Below are 20,840 nucleotides of genomic sequence, written 5' to 3' on the forward strand. Positions count from 1 at the left end.
TTGGATAAGATGTAACGATTATTCCAGATAAAACATTTATGAGGGGAAAAATTATGTTTATATATCAAGATCCAAGCATTTAGTTCGCTCAGTCGTCACCGTGTGACGGTCTGATAGTACTTCATACATTAAAAAAAACAAAAAAAAACAACGATACTGTACTTATGCCATGTCATTTTATTTACTTTTGTTTTTCATAAATGTGCTATTTTAATGTCTTGAATTTGTAAAAAAAAAAAAAAAAAATCATATTTTTATTTCTCACTAATGAAGCGTTCGGTGAATGTGCATATGGACTGGTTGGGTTTGGCACCTCTAACAAGGTTAAGAACCACTGGCCTAAATCCGTGCAGCCTTCGAATCCATCCTACAAATCTGGCCATCATCTTTTATGGAGTTTTCATGTAGAAGGGACCTGAGCTTTGCTTTGCACTTGCTCTGCCGTTCTACACTCGTGGATGTCGACAGCACCACTGCATCCCAAGACACCCCATGTTCGGACACGGCAGTTTACTTTCAAATATATTTGTATAAAATCTTATACCATAACATTGAGTTTTATAACTGTATAAGCATGGAACCTACAAAAAGAAAGCTTAAACCCTCTTCTTTCATCAGGAAAAAAAGTATATTTCTAACTTTTACCATTCTTGAGTAAACAGCAGTTGAACATTGATAATTAAAAAAAAAAATACTGTACTCGTTTCCCAGAAAAAGGAAGAGCTTTTTGTGAAACGACACATTTAACTCTTCCAGGGACAGCTGTTACTGCAGTGGACAGCTTTGGGTATCAGGTTACAGGGTGCATGAAAGGATTAAAGCAGAACTTTCACTTTGATGCTATTTTATTTTTTGCATTTGTGAAACCTAAAAAAACAATGATTTAGTAAATAACAAAACACACACAAAAAAAAACGTCACTTTCACTGCAAAACACTTGATTGCAAGATAAACATTGCAAGGATGCATGACCTATGCATGAAGTTTTCATGAACATTGAAATCTGTGTGCGTGTGTGTGTGTGTGTGTGGGCGCCTGCGTGTGTCTGTTCATCAAGGACTACTATGGGATTTCGTCATCTTTTTTAAAATTGAAACATTTCTGATGTAGTTAGCTGCCAGTATTTGTTTTTTCCATGTTCTCACCACCACACTACTTCCGCACGTCACCTCGCGACGTAAGATCGCCACGCCCCCTCACGATGTGTGCGACCAAGATCTGATCAAAGCCAGTCCTGACATCTAGTGGTGATATATCATACTGAAATCATTCCCATACTCTCGATACGTACTGAGGAGGTCCGCAAGCCCTTTATTAACAATAATAATAACACAAACAACGTATTTATACGCTTTGGCACTACAGTAAATGACTTGGTTTTTGAAAACGTATTTTTACATTTTGGCACAAAGATGAAGCAGAAAACCGCGGCAGCTCATTGTTGCCCTAAGGCAGCTGAAAACAGACATACAGGTACCTTCATGTTTAACCTGTTTGTGTCGACCCACAGCGCAGGTGGACACAGAGAGAGTAAAATCAATTTTCCAGTATAACTCAAACGTTTCCAGGATATTTGACTTTTTCTCTTATTTTTCGTGATTGTAAAATTGGTAATTTTCCAGGTTCTACAGGACGCTTGTGAACCCTATTGCCAAAAATGTTCAACATTTTGTTATGCTTCACCTCATATCAAAAGATTTACCACAACCACTTTTTTATTATTTTCTAACATTGTATTTTTAATTGGGTTACACAAACACAAAAATTCCTAAGTGAGACGGGGCAAAATCCTACTTCGTGGTTTTTAAATTTTCGCGCCCATGACCAATTAACCACAAAAAACGAGTGACTAATGAACATTATATATCTATATACACACACGTACACACACATGTTGATTATTCTTAGAAACGTAGTTTCCTTTCATCCCCAGTTCCAAAATCCCATCTACTCGCAAGCAGCAGCAGGTGTGTGCGTGTGTGTGTGCGTGTGTGTGTGCGCGTGCGCAGGGGAGCTGAGAGACGATGTAGCTATCGTGGACCCCCGCATACTTCACGTTTTGCTCTATTTATTGGGGGTTTCTTTTTTGGCATTTGCTTTGTTTTTTTGGGGGGAGTGTGAACCAATCCCCGTTGTCATGGAAAACACAGAAAACATAATTTGCATGTTTTAAATATTTGGGGTTAAATTTTGAATCACACCCCCAATGCATTTTAATTGCGGTCATTTCGACACTTTTTTGCGATTCACTGGCCACCCCAGTCCCTGCAAATAGCAGAGGTCCACTGTCCTGCCGCTATTTAACAGGAGTTGACCGTAACTCCACATGAGACCTTAACTTATTGGGGACTGAGATTGCGGTCCACGATTTGAAAACCAATCATCATCGCTCAACAGACAATAAAATCACAGTTCATTTATTTTAAGTCCATCACATAAAATGTGGTTATCTCATACATGAAAAAGACAAAACATATGTCAAGGTAAAATCATGAAATGTGTCTCCTTGGTTATTTTGACAAATGAGCTTTCCTGTTCTATTTTAAACTTGCTTCAACTCAGAGTGGTTCTCTTCACATTGAACTTCTACAGTATTTCTCAGTTAAAATGCTTCTCACTGCCATTTGATCAGCACAATGAAAAGAAGGACCATAACAGCTTCTACAAATTCAGTGTTGCCACATTTTTTTTCCCTCAATACAGTTCTGGATGAGTGGAGTGTATACGTGAAAGTCTAGTGGGGTGGCCATTAGTGATCTTGAGCAGGTCCATCAGGCCTCAGAGCTCAGGGTTGTCCGAGTTGGACTGGGAGGGAGCCGTGCTGCAGCGCTGTGTTCAGTACGAAAACTGTAATCATACTGATCAAGAAATGTTTGTTAAAATTCCAAGCTTATTCAAGAACACTCATGACATTTTATGTCCATTTTACTTATCCTTGTTGAATACACGGCATCGTGGAGACATTAGGGCTGAGCAATTAAAAAAAAATATATATATATTGAATTGGGATTTTTTTTCTGACAGGTATTGTGCTTACGATTTGATCGGATTTTTTTCCAAATCAAGCTTTAGTGCAATTGTCACTTTGTGCAGTAACATTTACAAATCCATCCATCCATCCATCCATTTTTTTCCTGACTTATCCGGGTTCGGGTCATGGGTATCGCAAAAGCCTTTTCTGACTTCAGCACAATGGTATGTTTGCTAAACAAAAATACCGCAAGTAAAAATACACTTGATATGTGACCCGTCCATATATGAACTTTCATGCTCCTAATCAAGCATTTTTTTTGCAATCAAATCAGTATGCTTTAAATACTCACTTCTTTCTCAATTTCAGCCAACGTTTTGATCGTAATACCAATGAGATCCATCTGCTGCAACTGAACGGGAAGACAATGTTTATTGAACAAGCCAGACAAGTCACCCAGTCATGTGAAATATCTCTACAAATAATGTCATGTTACGCATAATAATTGGAAATTTCTTGTTACCAACTACAGGCTGAACTCTGTTATATGATGTAACACACACACACACACACACACACACACACACACACACACGCACACACACGCACACACACGTATTTAGCATGTGCCTAACGTGTCCACTCTCCGCTCTCCAAGTGAACTTGGTTGCAGGACCAGACCCAGGGCAAGCTGGCAATTAATTGTAATGTCTTCTACTTGTCCACCATTTTTTCCAGACAGTGGAAGAAATGATTTCATAAACTTTTGAGATATTCTTAAATTCCTTCCTAAACCCATAAGCTGCAACAATCTTCTTTCTGAAGGACTCAGGCAGGTCGTTTGACCTCACCTGGTGCTGACGCTCTCCATTTATATTGTTTCGTTAGATTACTTGACAGTACTGTATTGTTAGAATTTATATTTGATATTTGTGTTTACATTTGTTAAAAAATGTTTATATAGGGGGTCCTGATTTGTACACGATGCGTTTACACATAAATACAGCTTAATGTTTTTTCATTACCGTATTTTCCACACTAAAAGGCGCACTGGATTTTGAGGCGCACCTTCAATGAATGGCCTATTTTCTAAGTTTTTTCATACGTTGGGTATTATAAAACGCAATCTACAATACATCCACTGGATGGAGCTACGCTCAAGGAAACGCCAACAGAACACTACACTCCACCCTGATTTATGTAGCGACGATCAGATGTCAGTAAAACTTATTTAATGCAGCAACGACACAGTTCACTTAACCACCAGCAAGTTATAACGACTGACTCGTTCACGTTGAACTCTCTTGCCGTTGCTCTATTTCCGTGTTCAACTGCGTAACCCAATCACCTTAAGTTTGAACTCTGTGTTGTAAGCATGTCTCTCGCAAGGAGCCCTTTTGGGGTCGAAATATTACCGTAATGACCATACACAAGGCTTTTCATATTTTAAGGTGCGCGGTCAGCTTTTAAGAAAATGGAAGGCTTTTAAGTGTGCCTTTTAGTGCGGAAAATACGGTACTAAATTACAGTACAGGCGCTCCCCGATTTACGAACATTCATGTTATGAACAACAGTACATACAAACATTTTTGCGGGTACAGGTATGTCGAAAAATGTTCTCGGACAGAGATGCTGTAAGTTAGATTTTGTATTGCGCGCCTTTTTCCGAGTACTGTAGTACTTCTTTCCGCCGCTAATACCGACGTGAAGCGCTGTGAGAGGAGGAGGAGGAGGAGGAAGCGCCTGTCCCCATGAAGAAGTTTGAGACGGAACTCTTAGCCGAGGGGTTTTCGCTCATAGATAAAGCCATCGCACTCTTCGAGCAGCAAGACCCAAATATTGAACGTTGCACAAAGGTTGGTGTTAGAGCCATAAGGAAATTTTGGTTGAATTATATATATATGTAGCTTTTTGAATAATTAGAATTTAATAGATGCAAGCCGTTTGGTTTATATTTGATATTTTATTTAGAACAAATTTATTAAGAATATCGAAGGATCTGGGCTCCATTGGTTGTCCTGTATTCAGTCTGTTGAGAGGCTAGATTTACGTAAGCATGATTAGGAAGACAGTAGGGCATGGAGCAACACCTTATTTTTGACCGTACTTCGTGTTTATGTATTTCGTACTTCATGTGAACTGATTTCGTATTTCGTTTGGGTGTATTGTAGAAGTTTGTTTTTTTTTGTTTTTGATAAAGCCTCGATTTGTGTTCAAGAAAATAAAGCGAATCCTCTTTTTTTGGATCAAACATGGCGGCCTCATGTTTTCCTTGTAGTCGTCGTGGAAAGGAAAGGTCCGTCGAAGAAAAGCACGAGTCAGAAACCTACATGCCCTGCTGACGTAGCGACAAAAGGATAAAAAGTTGCCGCTACACTTAAGTCAAAAATAAGTTGCTCCGCAAGAGGATCGAAAGACGACCCGCGACACACGGTGGCAATTCGTGCTCGCTGGTGTGCCGCTGTTGGAGGAGCAAGAGGAAGAACGGACATTGGCTTGTTGTTTCGAACGCCGTCAAAGGACCGCTTGGTTTTCCTCGGCACCTTTGGATCGACAACGGCGCGATATTTTGGAAATACTTCATTTCGTGGACATTGGAAGACAACATTTGTGGCGTGCTTCATAAGAACAAGCACATCGCATGACGTCATCCAGCGACCTGCAAAGCAAAAGTAAGTGGATTCATCGTGTTGAAAGTATCGAGGCAACTCAATTAATATGGAGCAAATGGAAATCGAATCATCCACTAAGAGAGTACCAAAACTAACAGCGAAAGCTCAAGAAGACAAGCTTCAACAGCTTAAAGGAGCAAGAAAAGCTAAGTTACGGTACCTTACAAGGAAGATGAAGGAAATTGAGGCTCTTATGGATGATGCTAACAATGCTGGAGATGTGAATGCCATAATATCTGGTGACTTTGCAGCCACGTACATTGAGTTTTGTGCAGCCAATGACGCAGTTAAAACTCTGATGAGTGATGCACAAGTTTTTGATGACCAAGCCCAGTGGTTTGAGCCCAAAGCCAAGTATTTGAATGCCTTTGTGGAAAAGAGTGAAAGTTGGCTACAAGAAGTTAATAAGCAAGAAAATGAGGCAAAAAGACTTGACGCAGAGATCGAGCCTGCAGATAGTGTTTCGTTGATACATTCTCAGAACAGTAAAAGGCAAAATGCTAGCCGACCGTCTTCTGTTGTATCTTCTGCCGTATCTTCTACTGTGTCCGCAACAAGTTGCAAAGCAGAAGCTCAAAAGGCGGCTCTGTTAGCACGTGTAGGAACATTACAAAAAAGAGTGGAAATTGAGAGACAAGAGGCCCTGCTCAAGGCAAGAAGAGAGGAGTTGGAGTTGCAAACCGCTATTGCTGCCGTGAATGCAAAGCTAGAGGTGCTAACTGTCAAAGAATCAGATTGTCCCGCTAACGTTGCATTCAGAGAAGATGTGACTGTAAACCAGAGAGGTCCAGATCAAGGTAGTGAGTGTAGCTTCAGTACTGTGCTGTCAGAACATGACGATTTTGGCCAAAAGGGTCATGGTAATCGGGCACAGAGCACCTTGCGTCATAGTGACACAGGGAGGAGTGATAGACCTCACCTGTTGAGGGACATGTTTGGCAATCAGTTAAGCACAGATCACGGTAGCGCTGTTGGTGTTCAAGATTTGTTGACTGTTATGCAGCGACAGAATGAGATCACTAAACTTTTGGTGAAGCAACAAAAGGTGTCTACATTACCACCAATTAATATTCCAGTATTTAGTGGCAATCCGCTGGAATTTAGTTTCTTTTTGAAAGCTTTTGAGCACGGGATTGAAGAAAGGACAGAGAGTAACAAAGATAGGCTACATTTCCTTGAACAATTCACGCAAGGGAGGCCTAAAGTTCTAGTACGCAGTTGTGCATACATGAACCCAGATAAAGGCTATGTAGAGGCTAAAAGACTTTTGTGCAAGAATTTTGGAAATGAATATACAATTGCCTCCGCCTACATTCAGAAGGCATTGCAATGGCCTGTCATTAGGTCAGAAGATGGAGATGCACTAACAGAATTTGCTGTTTTCCTCACGAGCTGCTGCAACACAGTAGATAGTGTGGATTACATGAATGAGATGGACAGCACGACCAACATGCGCATAATTATATCTAAACTCCCATTTAAGATAAAGGAAAAATGGAGAGGAGTCGCATGTGACATTCAGGAAAAGTCAGGAAAGAAAGTCAGGTTCACAGATGTGGTAAATTTTGTCGACAAACAGGCAAAAATTGCTTCCCATCCGTTGTTTGGCAACATACAAGAACCTGCCTCACCAAAACAAAGGCATGAAAAGGAAAAAAGGGAAAATGCTAAAAGACACAAGGAAAAGAAAAGTGTTTTTGCTACTGATGTCACATCTGACACGAGCTCATCCGAGCAGGCAAAAGGGAACACATCCGCCGATGGAATTGAAAAGCAATGTGTATTTTGCCAAAAGAAAGGACACACCTTGGATTGTTGTAGAATAATCAAGCAAAAGCCAAACAAAGAAAAGCTTGATTTTCTGAAGTCTAAAGGCCTGTGCTTTGGATGCTTAAAACAGGGACATTTAAGTAAAGGCTGTAAGCAAAAACAGATCTGTCAAACATGTTCTAAAAAGCATCCCACCATCCTGCATTTTGATCGAGAGGAGTCTGCTTTCTCTGCGGAGGAGAGCCAGATAACCCAACAAACCGTCCAAAGTTCAGCTTCCACCGACAATGAAACTTGTGGTTGTACTGGGGCCGGAGAAGCAGCCTGTGCCCTGTCAATCGTTCCAGTGAAAGTCAGGTGTTTGAGGAGCAACAGAACAGTTGAAGCATATGCGTTTCTCGACCCAGGAAGCACTGGAACCTTCTGTACAGAGGAGCTAATGAGGAACCTTATGACAACAGGAAAAAAGACAAATATCTTGCTTCGAACCATGGGAAAAGAAGGGATTGTCAGTACCAATGTCGTCATGGGACTGGAAGTCAGTGCTGTGGATGAAGATAACTTTATCAAGCTTCCAAAGGTTTTTACACAGTCTAAAATCCCATTTAGAAAAGAGAACATCCCACAACAAAGTGATGTGGATCGATGGCCATACTTAAGAGATGTTCAACTAAAAAGAATTGATGGAGAAATAGGTTTGTTAATCGGAACAAACGTACCAAAGGCACTTGAGCCGTGGAAAGTCATAAACAGTGATGGGAATGGGCCATATGCAGTCAAGACTCTCCTAGGGTGGACTATCAATGGTCCTCTGAAGGAAGAAAATGCCAGTGGGGAGAGTTCTGAGTGGCCTCGAGTAACAGTAAACAGGATCTCAGTGGCAACATTAGAGGAGCTCACTGAGCGACAAATAAAGTTGGACTTCCCAGAACATGATATGGCTGAAAAATTGGAAATGTCATTTGAAGACAAACAGTTCATGGACTCTGTATCAAATTCAGTGAAGATGGTTGATGGCCATTACAGCATTGGCCTGCCTTTTAAGAACAAAGACATAGTTTTCCCAGATAATAGTGTCTTTGCAGTACAGAGAGCAGAATGTTTGAAACGGAAACTGATAAAGAACCCGCAGCTTCATCAGGATTACTCTAAATTCATGGCACAAACGTTGACGAATGGCTATGCTCAGGAGGTTCCTACAGAAGATGATCGTAAAAGTAACAAGAGGACGTGGTACATCCCACATCATGGGGTTTACCACCCAACAAAGCATAAATTACGGGTGGTTTTTGATTGTGCTGCCACATATCGAGGCACCTCCCTAAATTCATGTTTATTGCAAGGGCCTGACTTGACAAGCTCTCTCATAGGAGTACTAACAAGATTCAGGCAGGAACCAATAGCCTTCATGGCTGACATCGAAGGTATGTTTAATCAGGTCAAAGTTCCCCAGGAAGATGCTGATGTGTTGAGGTTTCTGTGGTGGCCGCAGGGAGACCTCAGTCAGCAATTAAAAAAATACAGAATGGTCGTCCACATTTTTGGTGCAACCTCGTCGCCAAGTTGTGCGAGTTATGCATTAAGAAAGTGCGCGGAAGACAATCAAGCACATTTCAGCTCAACAGCTGCCAACACCATTTTGAGAAACTTTTATGTAGATGATTGCCTAAAATCTGTTGGCACTGAGAAACAGGCAATTGCTCTCATACAAGACCTAGAGGCTATGTGTGCTGCTGGTGGCTTCAAACTCACAAAGTGGGTTTCCAATAGCAAAAGCGTGCTCGCATCAGTACGTGAGGAGGAAAGAGCCGATAAAGTCAAGATGCTGGATCTGGAGAATGATTGTTTGCCAATCGAAAGAGCTTTAGGAGTCCAGTGGTGTGTGGAGGCAGATACATTGCAGTTCAGGGTCTGCATACAAAGCAAACCACTCACAAGAAGAGGAGTGCTTTCAATGGTCAGCACTATTTATGATCCGCTTGGTATCTTGGCTCCAATTATCCTCCCGGTGAAGCACATTCTGCAGGAACTATGTAGGACAAAGCATGCATGGGACGATGACATGCCAGAGGCACTGGCTATGCAGTGGCAACAGTGGGTGATGACCTTAGACCACTTAACCACCTTTGAAGTAAAAAGATGCATTAAACCAGCCAACTTTGGAGAAATTACTTCAGCACGGCTTCACCATTTTGCAGACGCCAGCGAGAAAGGGTATGGTGTAGCCACCTACCTGGTCTCAAGAAACTGTCAGAACCAGACTCACTGCGCCTTCATCATGGGAAAAGCTAGAGTTACACCTTTGAAGCCAGTGACTATTCCCCGACTTGAACTGACTGCTGCAGTTGTAGCAGCAAGAATGGATAAGATGATAAGAGCTGAGTTGGACATTAACTTGACAGACTCTATCTTTTGGACGGACAGCACATCAGTCCTCCAGTACCTTAAAAATGAAACTACGAGATATCGTACATTTGTCGCTAATCGAGTAGCTGCAATTAGAGACAGAACAGAAACATCACAGTGGAGATATGTGAACACATCTGCCAACCCAGCAGACTACGCTTCGAGAGGGCTGACGATTGATGTCTTTCTCAAAGCAAAGACATGGATCATGGGTCCAGACTTCATATCAAAGCCAGAGTCTGAGTGGCCAGCAGTGCCAGACAATGTTCACCAAGCTATCACTAACGATCCTGAGGTGAAAGAAGTATCAGTATATGCATCTGCTGCAGAGGAAAGCATTAACGTGACACATCAACTCATTCACCATTACTCAAGCTGGTATCGACTAAAGCGAGCAGTTGCATGGATCCTTAGATTGAAACAGATACTGAAACTCTTCTCTTCAAAAAGAAAGGAATTGACATCTGCCAAAGAGGAAAATGTAGACAGTCAAAGGCTTAAAAAACAAATGAGAGACTTCAAGGCAAAGTTTCACACAAATCCCCTCTCTGTAGGTGACATGGAAGAAGCTGAAAGGTCAGTTATACGCTTCAGTCAAGCAGCCAGGTTCCCCAAAGAAATTGCTATGCTTGGAGAGGGAAAGCTTGTTTCAAAGGATAGCTCTCTCTACCGGCTTTCGCCAGTTTTCCAAGATGGCGTTCTTAGAGTGGGTGGCAGATTGAACAAAGCATCGATGCAAGAGGAATCAAAGCATCCTGTAATTTTGGCTAGTGATTTGCACATCACCACTCTTATCCTTAAATCTGTTCATGAAAAGCTTGGACACAGTGGTAGAAATCATGTTTTGGCAGAGGTTCAGCAGAAGTATTGGATATTGAAATCCCATGCAGCTGTCAGGAAAGTACTCTACCGGTGTGTAACCTGCAGACGTCACCATAGAAAACCAGAAAGTCAGCTCATGGCGGACCTTCCCAGTGAGAGACTTACACCAGATGAACCACCTTTCACAAGTGTTGGTGTGGACTACTTTGGTCCATTTGAAATCAAGAGAGGTAGGGCCATGGTGAAAAGATACGGTGTGATTTTTACTTGCTTGACAGTGAGAGCTGTACATGTCGAAGTGGCAAATTCATTAGACACCGATTCCTGTATTCATGCGCTACGCAGGTTCATAGCAAGAAGAGGACAAGTCAAGTTGATACGTTCTGACAATGGAAAAAACTTTGTCAGTGCTGAAAGGGAACTCCGAGAAGCAGTGCAGTCCTTAGACAACACAATAATTCAAAGTGTCATGTTGCAAAAAGGAATCACATGGATATTCAACCCTCCTTACGCTTCCCATTTTGGAGGAATATGGGAAAGGCAGATAAGGACACTGAGGAAAATTCTCAGTTCAATACTTCACCAGCAAGCAGTGGATGAGGAAGGACTGCATACCCTACTGTGTGAAGTCGAGGCTATTATAAATAGTCGCCCCATCTCAAGAATCTCTACAGACCCAAATGACTTGGAAGCGTTGACCCCCAATCATCTATTGCTGATGAAGGCCAAAACATCATTGCCTCCAGGATTATTTGACAGGAAGGATGTCTACTCTCGTCGCAGATGGCGCCAGGTCCAGTATCTTGCGGACTTGTTCTGGCGTCGCTGGACTAAAGAGTACTTACCGGACTTACAAAAGAGACAAAAGTGGTCTCGTCCACAGAGGAATATCAGTGAAGACGACATCGTCCTCATTGTGAACGACTCAGCCCCACGAAATTCATGGATGATGGGACGTGTAGTCGAGACTATTAAGGACGTCAAAGGACAAGTACGCCAAGCCAGAGTGAAATCCAGCAGTGGCGTGTTCTTGCGTCCTGTAACCAAACTTTGTTTGTTGGTTGAAGGGGACATGTAAAATTTTGTTTGTCACTTTCATGAGACAGCGGTAAAGGCTGGTCTCCACCGGTGAGTCATGTGCTGGTAACCTCTGACTCCAAACTTTTTTGTTTTTGGACTTTAAGAAAAGAGTTCCTGACGTGACGGGAAGAGTCACTTGTACAATGGACATTCTCGAACAATTCATTGTTGTTATTTGTTTTTGCAGCTCATGGCTCTGATTTACTAATTTGGTAATTGTTTATGTTCACAAAGACAATTAGGGGCCGGAATGTTAGAGCCATAAGGAAATTTTGGTTGAATTATATATATATGTAGCTTTTTGAATAATTAGAATTTAATAGATGCAAGCCGTTTGGTTTATATTTGATATTTTATTTAGAACAAATTTATTAAGAATATCGAAGGATCTGGGCTCCATTGGTTGTCCTGTATTCAGTCTGTTGAGAGGCTAGATTTACGTAAGCATGATTAGGAAGACAGTAGGGCATGGAGCAACACCTTATTTTTGACCGTACTTCGTGTTTATGTATTTCGTACTTCATGTGAACTGATTTCGTATTTCGTTTGGGTGTATTGTAGAAGTTTGTTTTTTTTTTGTTTTTGATAAAGCCTCGATTTGTGTTCAAGAAAATAAAGCGAATCCTCTTTTTTGGATCAAAGATGGCGGCCTCATGTTTTCCTTGTAGTCGTCGTGGAAAGGAAAGGTCCGTCGAAGAAAAGCACGAGTCAGAAACCTACATGCCCTGCTGACGTAGCGACAAAAGGATAAAAAGTTGCCGCTACAGTTGGAAATCAAATGAATGATGCCATACAGTGCTACTGCATCATTTATGATGAGAAAAAGAAGAAAACTGTGCAATCGTCCATCATCTCCTTCAGCCTTCGAGTACATCTTCCAAAAGTAAGTTAAACTTCATTTTATTATACTTATATAAACCTTAAACACACTTATATAAGCCTGAAACATACATTCCATACAAAATATAGCACTGAAGCAACTTACGAACGAATTCAGCTAACGAACGATCCTTCGGAACGTATCTCGTTCGTTAGCTGGGGAGCGTCTGTACATCAACAATATGTAGATTTACTGAAAAGGATTTGAAAAACTTACATCTGATGAGGCACATGAAAACTTCTCAGAGATCATGAAGGGCACGCCGTCCATTGCTGAAAGACACAGATAAAGATATTCTATAGTCAGCTTTTGCAATAATACATCACAACTTTGTGTTATGGAGTGAGTAAAATGAGTAGCGCCTGACCGACTAATCAGCTGGACTATAATATTGGCTGATTAAGGCCTTGAAAGAAAATAAATAAATCAAGAAATAATGAAAAAAAAAAAAATCGGCCACATTTTTGCTGATTCAACGCCAATATAATATTACTTTCACAGACAAGTGTAAGCGCTGTTTAGCAGGTATGGGCAGGGGATAAAGGACATGCATGACTGACATTCTGTGTGAATTGCATCGATATTAGTCCTCCCATAAGCCCATTAAGACACAATGTCACTAAGTTTATTTTGCCGTCTATATACAGTATGTGTAACGAATAGAGTGCAAGTGGACCAGGTGTCGATATATTGTCCAACTTATATCCTGCATGCATGAACTTCGGATGGATTCAAAATGAGATGTTTCCAGCCTCGGTGTGAACTTGATGCAAGTTCTGAATTGTGACATGCACGTGGTTTTAAAAGAAGAATTAAATTGACTCAGATCTAACTTTAATTTGACAGAGGATTTGAGTCTCACCTAAAATTTGAGCTGAGGGGTGGAAAATTTGCACATTTGCCTGTCTGAAGAGAAAAGGGACTTCCCTTTTGGACCCAAGCTCTCTCACTGACCATGCTTGTCTTTTGAAAGACCTCTCGCTCTGTGGCAATCTTTATTTAGCTCTCTCTCTCTCTCTCTCTCTCCCCCCCCTGCAACCACTCGCAATGAAACTTCCAACTCTCTTGAGTTTTGGGCTCTCGTCCCTTAACCCACCAGTGGCAAGTTAGCCGTGACCACTCAGCTGCTCAAAGGATAAGGAGATGCATAAGCCGGCCTCGCTTCCGTCTGAAAGCCACGAAAACCACCCATGGTGGCGTTGGCAGGATTCTGTCACCGTACAGGGTCTGAGCAACGACAATCCGACAAAGGTTTTGATTTCCTACTTCCTGCCTTTTTTTTCTTCTTTTCTTCATCTGCAAACAAGTCCAAGATCCCAGACTCACTGATCAGATATAAGAATTATTACTCTTCTCCAAAAAGAATAACATTTTGGAGACCCTGAACATGAACCTTATCGACTCACATCAAGCCTGGCGAAATATTTGATATTTTCTTCGTGTACATAACGAGTACAGAAAAAAAGGATCTGTATTCCCCCATACAGAGATTTATTTGGAGCCTTATGTGTGACTGACGGCTATAAAAATTAGCAGGCACATATAGAACGCTCAGCTGTAAAAAAACAAACAAACAAACAAACAAAAAAACATTTGGTAGCCATACTATAAAATGTACAGGAAGCCAGCTATGAGTATTTGAACATCCGAATTTGGACAATTTTTACACATTTATATGGGTCATCCTTTTTTGCCAAATTGTACTACAGATTTCACCCGAGTGACTTCAAACATAGGCTGCACCATCTCAAGATTTTGCCAGGCCTTCATGAGTATGTGCCTGGGTTTTAGACTGTCAAAAACAGCATCATTTTTCTTTGGAAAGGGCAATCTCTTGGGCAACAGCGTGCGATAAAATAAAAAGATTTCACTAACTTTTCATCTTAAACATGTTTAGATGAAGCAGCCGAAGTTTGAAGAGTATCAAATTCATTTTGGAAGACACATTCATTAAAATAAAACCGACAAAAGCCCCAAAATGGTGCCCAACTCCAGAATAAGGTCAAAAGGGCAGATTTCCTGTTTGATTGAACATACGGCTCCCAAAGACTTTTTTTGCCTTTTCATTTTGATTTTCACAGTGAAATGTCCACCAGTGAATATTAAAAATTTGGAGGGCGAGCTCAGGTTTAGATGCTCAAAAACGGAAACAGCAAATGGCTTCGGCGACAACATACGACGAAATAAAAAGATTTCACAAAATGTTCAGATTAAATATCTTGAGATGAAACATGCAAAGTTTGAAGATGATCAGAAGTTTGCCGAAATAAAACCACTATAAAAGGCCGAAAACGAGGCTGAATTTCTAAATAAAGTCAAAATGGCTGATAACAGGACGTCTGCCATTTTGATCTTATTTTGAAGGTTTAGTATATGGCTCCAAAATACTTTTTTGTAGGTTTTGGGCTGTTCCATGTGTCTCCCAATTTCAACACACACAGACCCAAACGACAACAGGAAAGCGTTTCAATCACAATTAGCGGGAACAAGCACCACTATGATGCTGTCACGCTCAAAGTGAATTCCCCAGTGGCTAATCTTTTGGAGAAGTTAATCTGGAAAAAAATGACAAATATAATTTGCCCAGTGCAGAAAGACTGGGACAAATTCCAGTTTAAACTTTGGAGAGATGTTGAATATCAAACCAGAGATTGCGTAGAGGTTGGAATTTTGGTGCTCGTAATCTGGTCGAGTAGGATTTTTTCCTCTGAAACTGGCAGGGAGAGTCATGGAAAAATGCCTGTGGGCAAAAAAAGGAAAAATTAAAAAACAACAACAACATGTTTATTTATTTACTCTGTGGTGACTAAAACTCAATTGGTCTATTTAGCTACAGATACAGAAGTACCACATTTTTCGGACTACAAGTCACACATTTTTTTCATTGTACCACTTAGCCTGCGACGACTACTCAGGTGCGACTTGTATCAATTAAAATTAGAACTCAGACTAACATCCAAAATTTAGAAGAGAAGAAAGAAGTAGTAGTATTAATCAAAGTGGTGGTCATGGCGGTGGTGGCAGCGGCGGAAGTAGTAGTCGTCGCCATTGTAGTGGTAGTTAGTAGGAGCAGAAGCAGTAGTAGTAGTAGTAGTAGTATCTGAAGCAGTAGTAGCAGTAGTAGTCGTTGTCGTGGTAGTAGCAGTAGTAGTAGTTAGCAGTAGTCGCAGAAATAGCAGTAGTAGTTGTGTCTTGGTTGCGTGGCTTCCAGTCATTTGTGGGTTAATTTTTTTGGTGTGCAATCAGACAGATTTCAGCTTCGATGTGTTACTCACGCAAAGATTATTTCATCCAATGCTCTAAGAACCTCGAGTAATGGCGTCGACCACACGCACGCACGCACTACTGAAATCCCTGGTTCTCCTTTTAGCCAATCAGATTGGAGATTCCTCTTATTGGTTCAACCATTATCGCTTCTGATTGGTTCAGCTCTATGTGCGGCCGAAGCTTGATTTACGATGGAAGACGATATCGGACCATGAGTGAAAATAGAATTCATTTTGTGATTTCCTCGCTTGATTTTCTGTTTTGATGCATTATTTTCAATTTTTGTAGTTTCATTGAAGTAAATTTACGTTTTTCAGAGGCGGTCATGAACGTCTCTCGAGTTGAACATCGAGGCGTAGCTCCATCTAGTGGATGCATTGTAGATTGCTTCTTATAATCCAGCGTATGGAAAAAATTAAAAAATAGCCCATTCATTGAAGGTGCGCCTCATAATCCAATGCGCCTTTTAGTGCGGAAAATACGGTGTGTGTATACACACACACACACACACACACACACACACACACACACACACACACACACACACACACATAAACTTTATATATATAATTTTTTTTTCAAATGAACCAGTTGTGAGGAGTTTCCACAGTACATTGTAGAAAAACAGGGAAAACCTTATATGAAAAAAAAAATCAACAAACAAATCAACATTAAGAGACAAATATGATTGTGCATACTTTGTCACTGAAGCTGGTGGGACAGGAGGTGAAGTGGAGGTAGAATTCACATTCTGGACATCAGTCACGACTGATGAGTGAGAGGAGTCTTGAGTTCGCGGCACAGTTCCCATACGATACCAGATACCCATGTTGTTTAGCTCTCTGTCAAAAAAAAAAGAAAGTCATGGTTACGCATCCAATATCAAAAATAAAAAGAGTTAAACCTAAAAAGCATGAACTGTAATGTGCATTTATGATGCTTCGGGCCTGATTTACTAAAAGTCTGCCTGCACAAAAATAGCCACAAACTTGATTGTGGACTCAAGCAGGTGAGAAACTAATAAGGCTGGATGATTAATCGAAATGTAATCGTGATTTCGATTTTTAAAATGTTATTGTAGAACAGGGGTGGCCAACCCACGGCTCGCGAGCCACATGCTGCTCTTTAGCTGGTTCAATGCGGCTCTCGGGCTTTCACATGACAAGCGTCGAACTCCCCCCCCCCACCCCCCCCCACTTCCGCGGTGGCGCTGCCATTCAAACAATGGCGCCATGTACAGCAGAATTTACAATGTCAGCCTATCATCAATCCCATTACTTGATTGACATACAGGGCAAATGAATCACCGCTCATGCGCAAACAACGGTGCTAAGCTAGTCAGCGAATTACCTCTGATTTTCAGGCCGGGGCGCCCAATACGTCAATCGCGATCGACCGGGAGCCAGCGGACTGGTCCCAAGTCGACCGCAAGGGGTGGGAGGAGGAAATGGGGGCGAAAAAAACTGTGTGTCTGTGTGTTTCGATTTCATTCATGTTCAGTGACGTTTCAGCTGTCGCTCATCTCGACGTGCATGCGTGCTTGCGTATGCGCACGTGTGCGAGGTTGGGCGTCCGCGTGTGTGCGTGCATGCGTATATGCTTGCACGTGCGCGATTGGGTCGATCGCGGGTGGTTCGTCGCTTCAAAAGTCTTTGGTCAAATATGTAGCAAGCTGACCCCAAGTAGTAAGTAACCACTGCAGCTCGTATGTCGACAGTGCCTGTTTCGAGTGGCAACAACGCAATACAAACCAGATTTGAAGAGGATTGTTCAAGAGAAGGAATGCCAAAGGTCCCTGCACTAAGGCGTTAAACTGTCCAGGGCTGCTCCCTGGACACTCTGGAGGAGGTGGGCAACAGGAGGATGCTCGCTAAACTAAAAGTTATGATGGACAGTCCCTCCCACCCCTTCCAGCCCGCCCTGACAGCACTGGGTAGCTCATTCAGCCAGAGACTGTTACCCCCGCGCTGCAAGAGGGAGGGATACCGCCACTCATTCCTACCGAATGCTGTCAGGCTGCTGAATAAACATACGTGAAAAACCTGTGACCATTGTAAATAGCACAGCCACTTTACGCTGTGTTTTCTATGCTATTGCTAATTTATGAAATTGATTCTACAAATATATTGCTAATGCTTTATTTTATATTGCACTTATATTGAACTGTGTACAGTTCTTTTCTGAAACATTTATTTTGTGCAATGAAACACTTTGGTTTTTCAGTGGCTAGAGAAGGCTGGCCTGAAGGACAGCACAGAGGCACTCATTCTGGCTGCTCAGGAGCAGGCCCTGAGCACCAGAGCCATTGAGGCCCAGATATACCACACCAGACAAGACCCAAGGTGTAGGTTGTGCAAAGAGGCACCTGAGACGATCCAACACATAACTGCAGGGTATAAGATGCTGGCAGGGAAAGCCTACATGGAACGCGCTGGCATCGTCTACCGAAACATCTGCGCGGACTATGGACTGGAAACCCCAAGGTCAAAATGGGAAACATCTCCGAAGGTCGTGGAAAATGACAGAGCGAAGATCCTGTCGGACTTCCAGATACAGACTGACAAGATGGTAATGGCGAACCAACCGCATATCGTGATCATCGATAAAAGGCAAAGGAAAGCCGTTGCAGTGGATGTAGCGGTCCCAAGTGATGGAAACATCAGAAAGAAGGAACACGAGAAACTAGAGAAATACCAAGGGCTCAGAGAGGAGCTGGAGAGAGCCTGGTAGGTTAAGGTGACAGTCGTGCCTGTGGTGGTCGGAGCACTCGGGGCAGTGACCCCCAAACTACATGAGTGGTTGCAACAGATCCCGGGAACAACCTCGGACATCTCAGTCCAGAACAGCGCAGTGCTGGGAACAGCAAGAATACTGCGCAGAACCCTCAAGCTTCCTGGCCTCTGGTAGACGACCCGAGCTGGATATGGGACGGACACCACCCGAGGGGTGAGATGAGGAATTTTTACACACACACACACACACACACACACACACACACACACACACACACACACACACACACACACACACACACACACACACACACACACACACACACACTAGGGTGCTTGTGGGGACATTTGTGTGTGTATTGATTAGTACAATTGCAATAAAACATTTTGTGCAAAAAACAAAGAAAGAAACTAACCCAATAAAGGTGAACTGTGGGGGAGCCTGCTTTGATCTTCCCAGGATACGAATATCACAGATGGCTGCCTCTGTAGAGTCTCGTGGAATAAACTTGATACAGAGTCGCCTCTTCCTGAATGCCTGTTCCTCTAAACGACAAAACAAGAAAACAAATCAGATACCATCTTGATTTTAATTTTATATGAATCAAAAAAGACAATTTGGTTAAGGGTTAGATCACATGTACTCCTGACGACTTGATGAGCCACTCTCAGCAACCTGACTCTTAAATCAAAACTTGCCGTGATAAATTCCAGTTTTAACATTGGCCCTGGTTTGGTACCCACCAGTTCTTTTATTTTCAATGGCCTCAAAAATAAGTCGAATCCCTAGAAAATTGCTTGGGCAGAGTTAGGCTGTGCAATTAGTGCAAATTTAATTGAGATTTCGATTCTGAGTCCTCTTGATCTTAAACATGTTAATTGAAGAAAAATTATTGCCAAACGGCATGGTGTTTTCATAAGCTTCCGAGTTGTGAAAGTACTCGGAATAAACCATGTTACTTGCAGAGCAAGCATGTCAGCTTATGCGATTCTACCCGCCCAAAGCCTGCTTTAAAATGTTTCATGATACCACATTTGGCGTTTACTGTAAGACTACAGATACAAAAAGAATTAGATGTAAATTTAAATAGAAGACATGATTCATTTTAAAAACATCGCTAGTGATAAAACTGAAGTCAATGTAAAATCTCAATGACATGCGAACAAGAAATCAGCATTGACTTTGAGAATGATATTCATTGAAATAAAGAATGGACTTTCCTGAAAATTCCGGAAAAAAAATCAAAATAAATAAAAATTATATAAGAGCTGTCAGTTTAGCACGTTTTTATTGGCATTAATTTAAATGAATTTTAACGGGATTACATTTTTTCTCGCGAGATTAACGCGGCAGACATCACAGCGGATGTTACGTTGCTCTATAAATAAACCAGAAACAAAACAACAACCGCGCTGCACGTCCACGCACGTTTGTTTTGCCAGTCACGGCAGCGCGAGACACCAAAAACGGATAATTTAAGAGTTTATGAATGGAAAATCTACTTTTAAAAAGTTGCCAGCTTGTTCCACTGACAAGACCAAAGTTACCTGTATGTTTTGCAGTCGTAAACTGAGCTATCATCATAGCACGTCGAGTCTGAAATACCACTGAATGGCCAAGCACGCAGCTGACGTGAGTACTCCGCCCCCTCGTCTCAGACAGACAGCTACGGATAATTTCAAAGCGAAGAAAATGGATAACACGACGAAGAACAAATTTGCTGAAGTATGGCTACTGCATGCAAGCCTGTCAACATTGTCCACAGCTTGACTCAAGCTGAAACTGACGCGATTGTTACTTGTTTGGAACTATTTTGTGTGGAAGGTTACAGTGTTCCGTGGCCATATAAATAAAGCGGGTGGAGCTTCTCTGTGTTCGTCTGACAGCGACGGAGCGCCGAGGCACCTCGAGAGTTCAGCGGTGCAGTGGTAGTGACCTAGCGAAGACACTGAAAATAAAACGTCTCCAGTGTTCATCTAACCAAGTGTAGTCATCCGAAATGATGTCTACACAAAACCGTAGAGAGACTTCCGAGCAAGAAGGACCAACAGAATCAACATAGCCTGACTGCTGTGTCAAAGCAAACTTGAGAAAAACGAAGTATGCAACCATGGCTTAAATCCACTATAGGCTGAGTACTAGTTTACCTTAGATATGCACTTTATAATGTTATATTGCTCTGTTTTGATTCCATAAAAAGAGCTGTTAAAGCAGCTGTTGTGTGACAAAATATTTTTTT

The 20,840-nt window shown here is 41.8% G+C and overlaps 2 protein-coding genes across 3 annotated transcripts in view; one reads left to right on the forward strand and one right to left on the reverse strand.

Moving 5' to 3' along the window:
- Window positions 1–2,088: 2,088 nt before the first annotated feature.
- Window positions 2,089–20,840, reverse strand: part of mvb12ba (multivesicular body subunit 12Ba) — a 29,553-nt gene continuing 10,801 nt past the window's right edge. For both annotated transcript variants that reach the window (XM_019894497.1, XM_019894488.1), the window contains 6 exons: window positions 19,017–19,146; window positions 16,567–16,710; window positions 15,247–15,341; window positions 12,818–12,873; window positions 3,324–3,383; window positions 2,089–2,858 (listed from right to left, as the gene is read on the reverse strand). In XM_019894497.1, the coding sequence (XP_019750056.1) occupies window positions 2,772–2,858; window positions 3,324–3,383; window positions 12,818–12,873; window positions 15,247–15,341; window positions 16,567–16,710; window positions 19,017–19,146 (572 nt within the window). In that variant the 3' untranslated portion in view covers window positions 2,089–2,771. The remainder of the gene's footprint in view (window positions 2,859–3,323; window positions 3,384–12,817; window positions 12,874–15,246; window positions 15,342–16,566; window positions 16,711–19,016; window positions 19,147–20,840) is intronic.
- On the forward strand, window positions 4,895–12,362 carry LOC109530618 (uncharacterized). The gene is made up of 2 exons (XM_019894475.1): window positions 4,895–9,964; window positions 11,144–12,362. Exons 1-2 carry the CDS (start codon window positions 5,690–5,692, stop codon window positions 11,717–11,719), a joined length of 4,851 nt encoding a protein of 1,616 aa, XP_019750034.1. The 5' UTR covers window positions 4,895–5,689; the 3' UTR covers window positions 11,720–12,362.

This window comes from Hippocampus comes, unplaced genomic scaffold, assembly GCF_001891065.2.
Source record: "Hippocampus comes isolate QL1 unplaced genomic scaffold, H_comes_QL1_v1.1 scaffold123, whole genome shotgun sequence".
Taxonomy (NCBI): domain Eukaryota; kingdom Metazoa; phylum Chordata; class Actinopteri; order Syngnathiformes; family Syngnathidae; genus Hippocampus; species Hippocampus comes.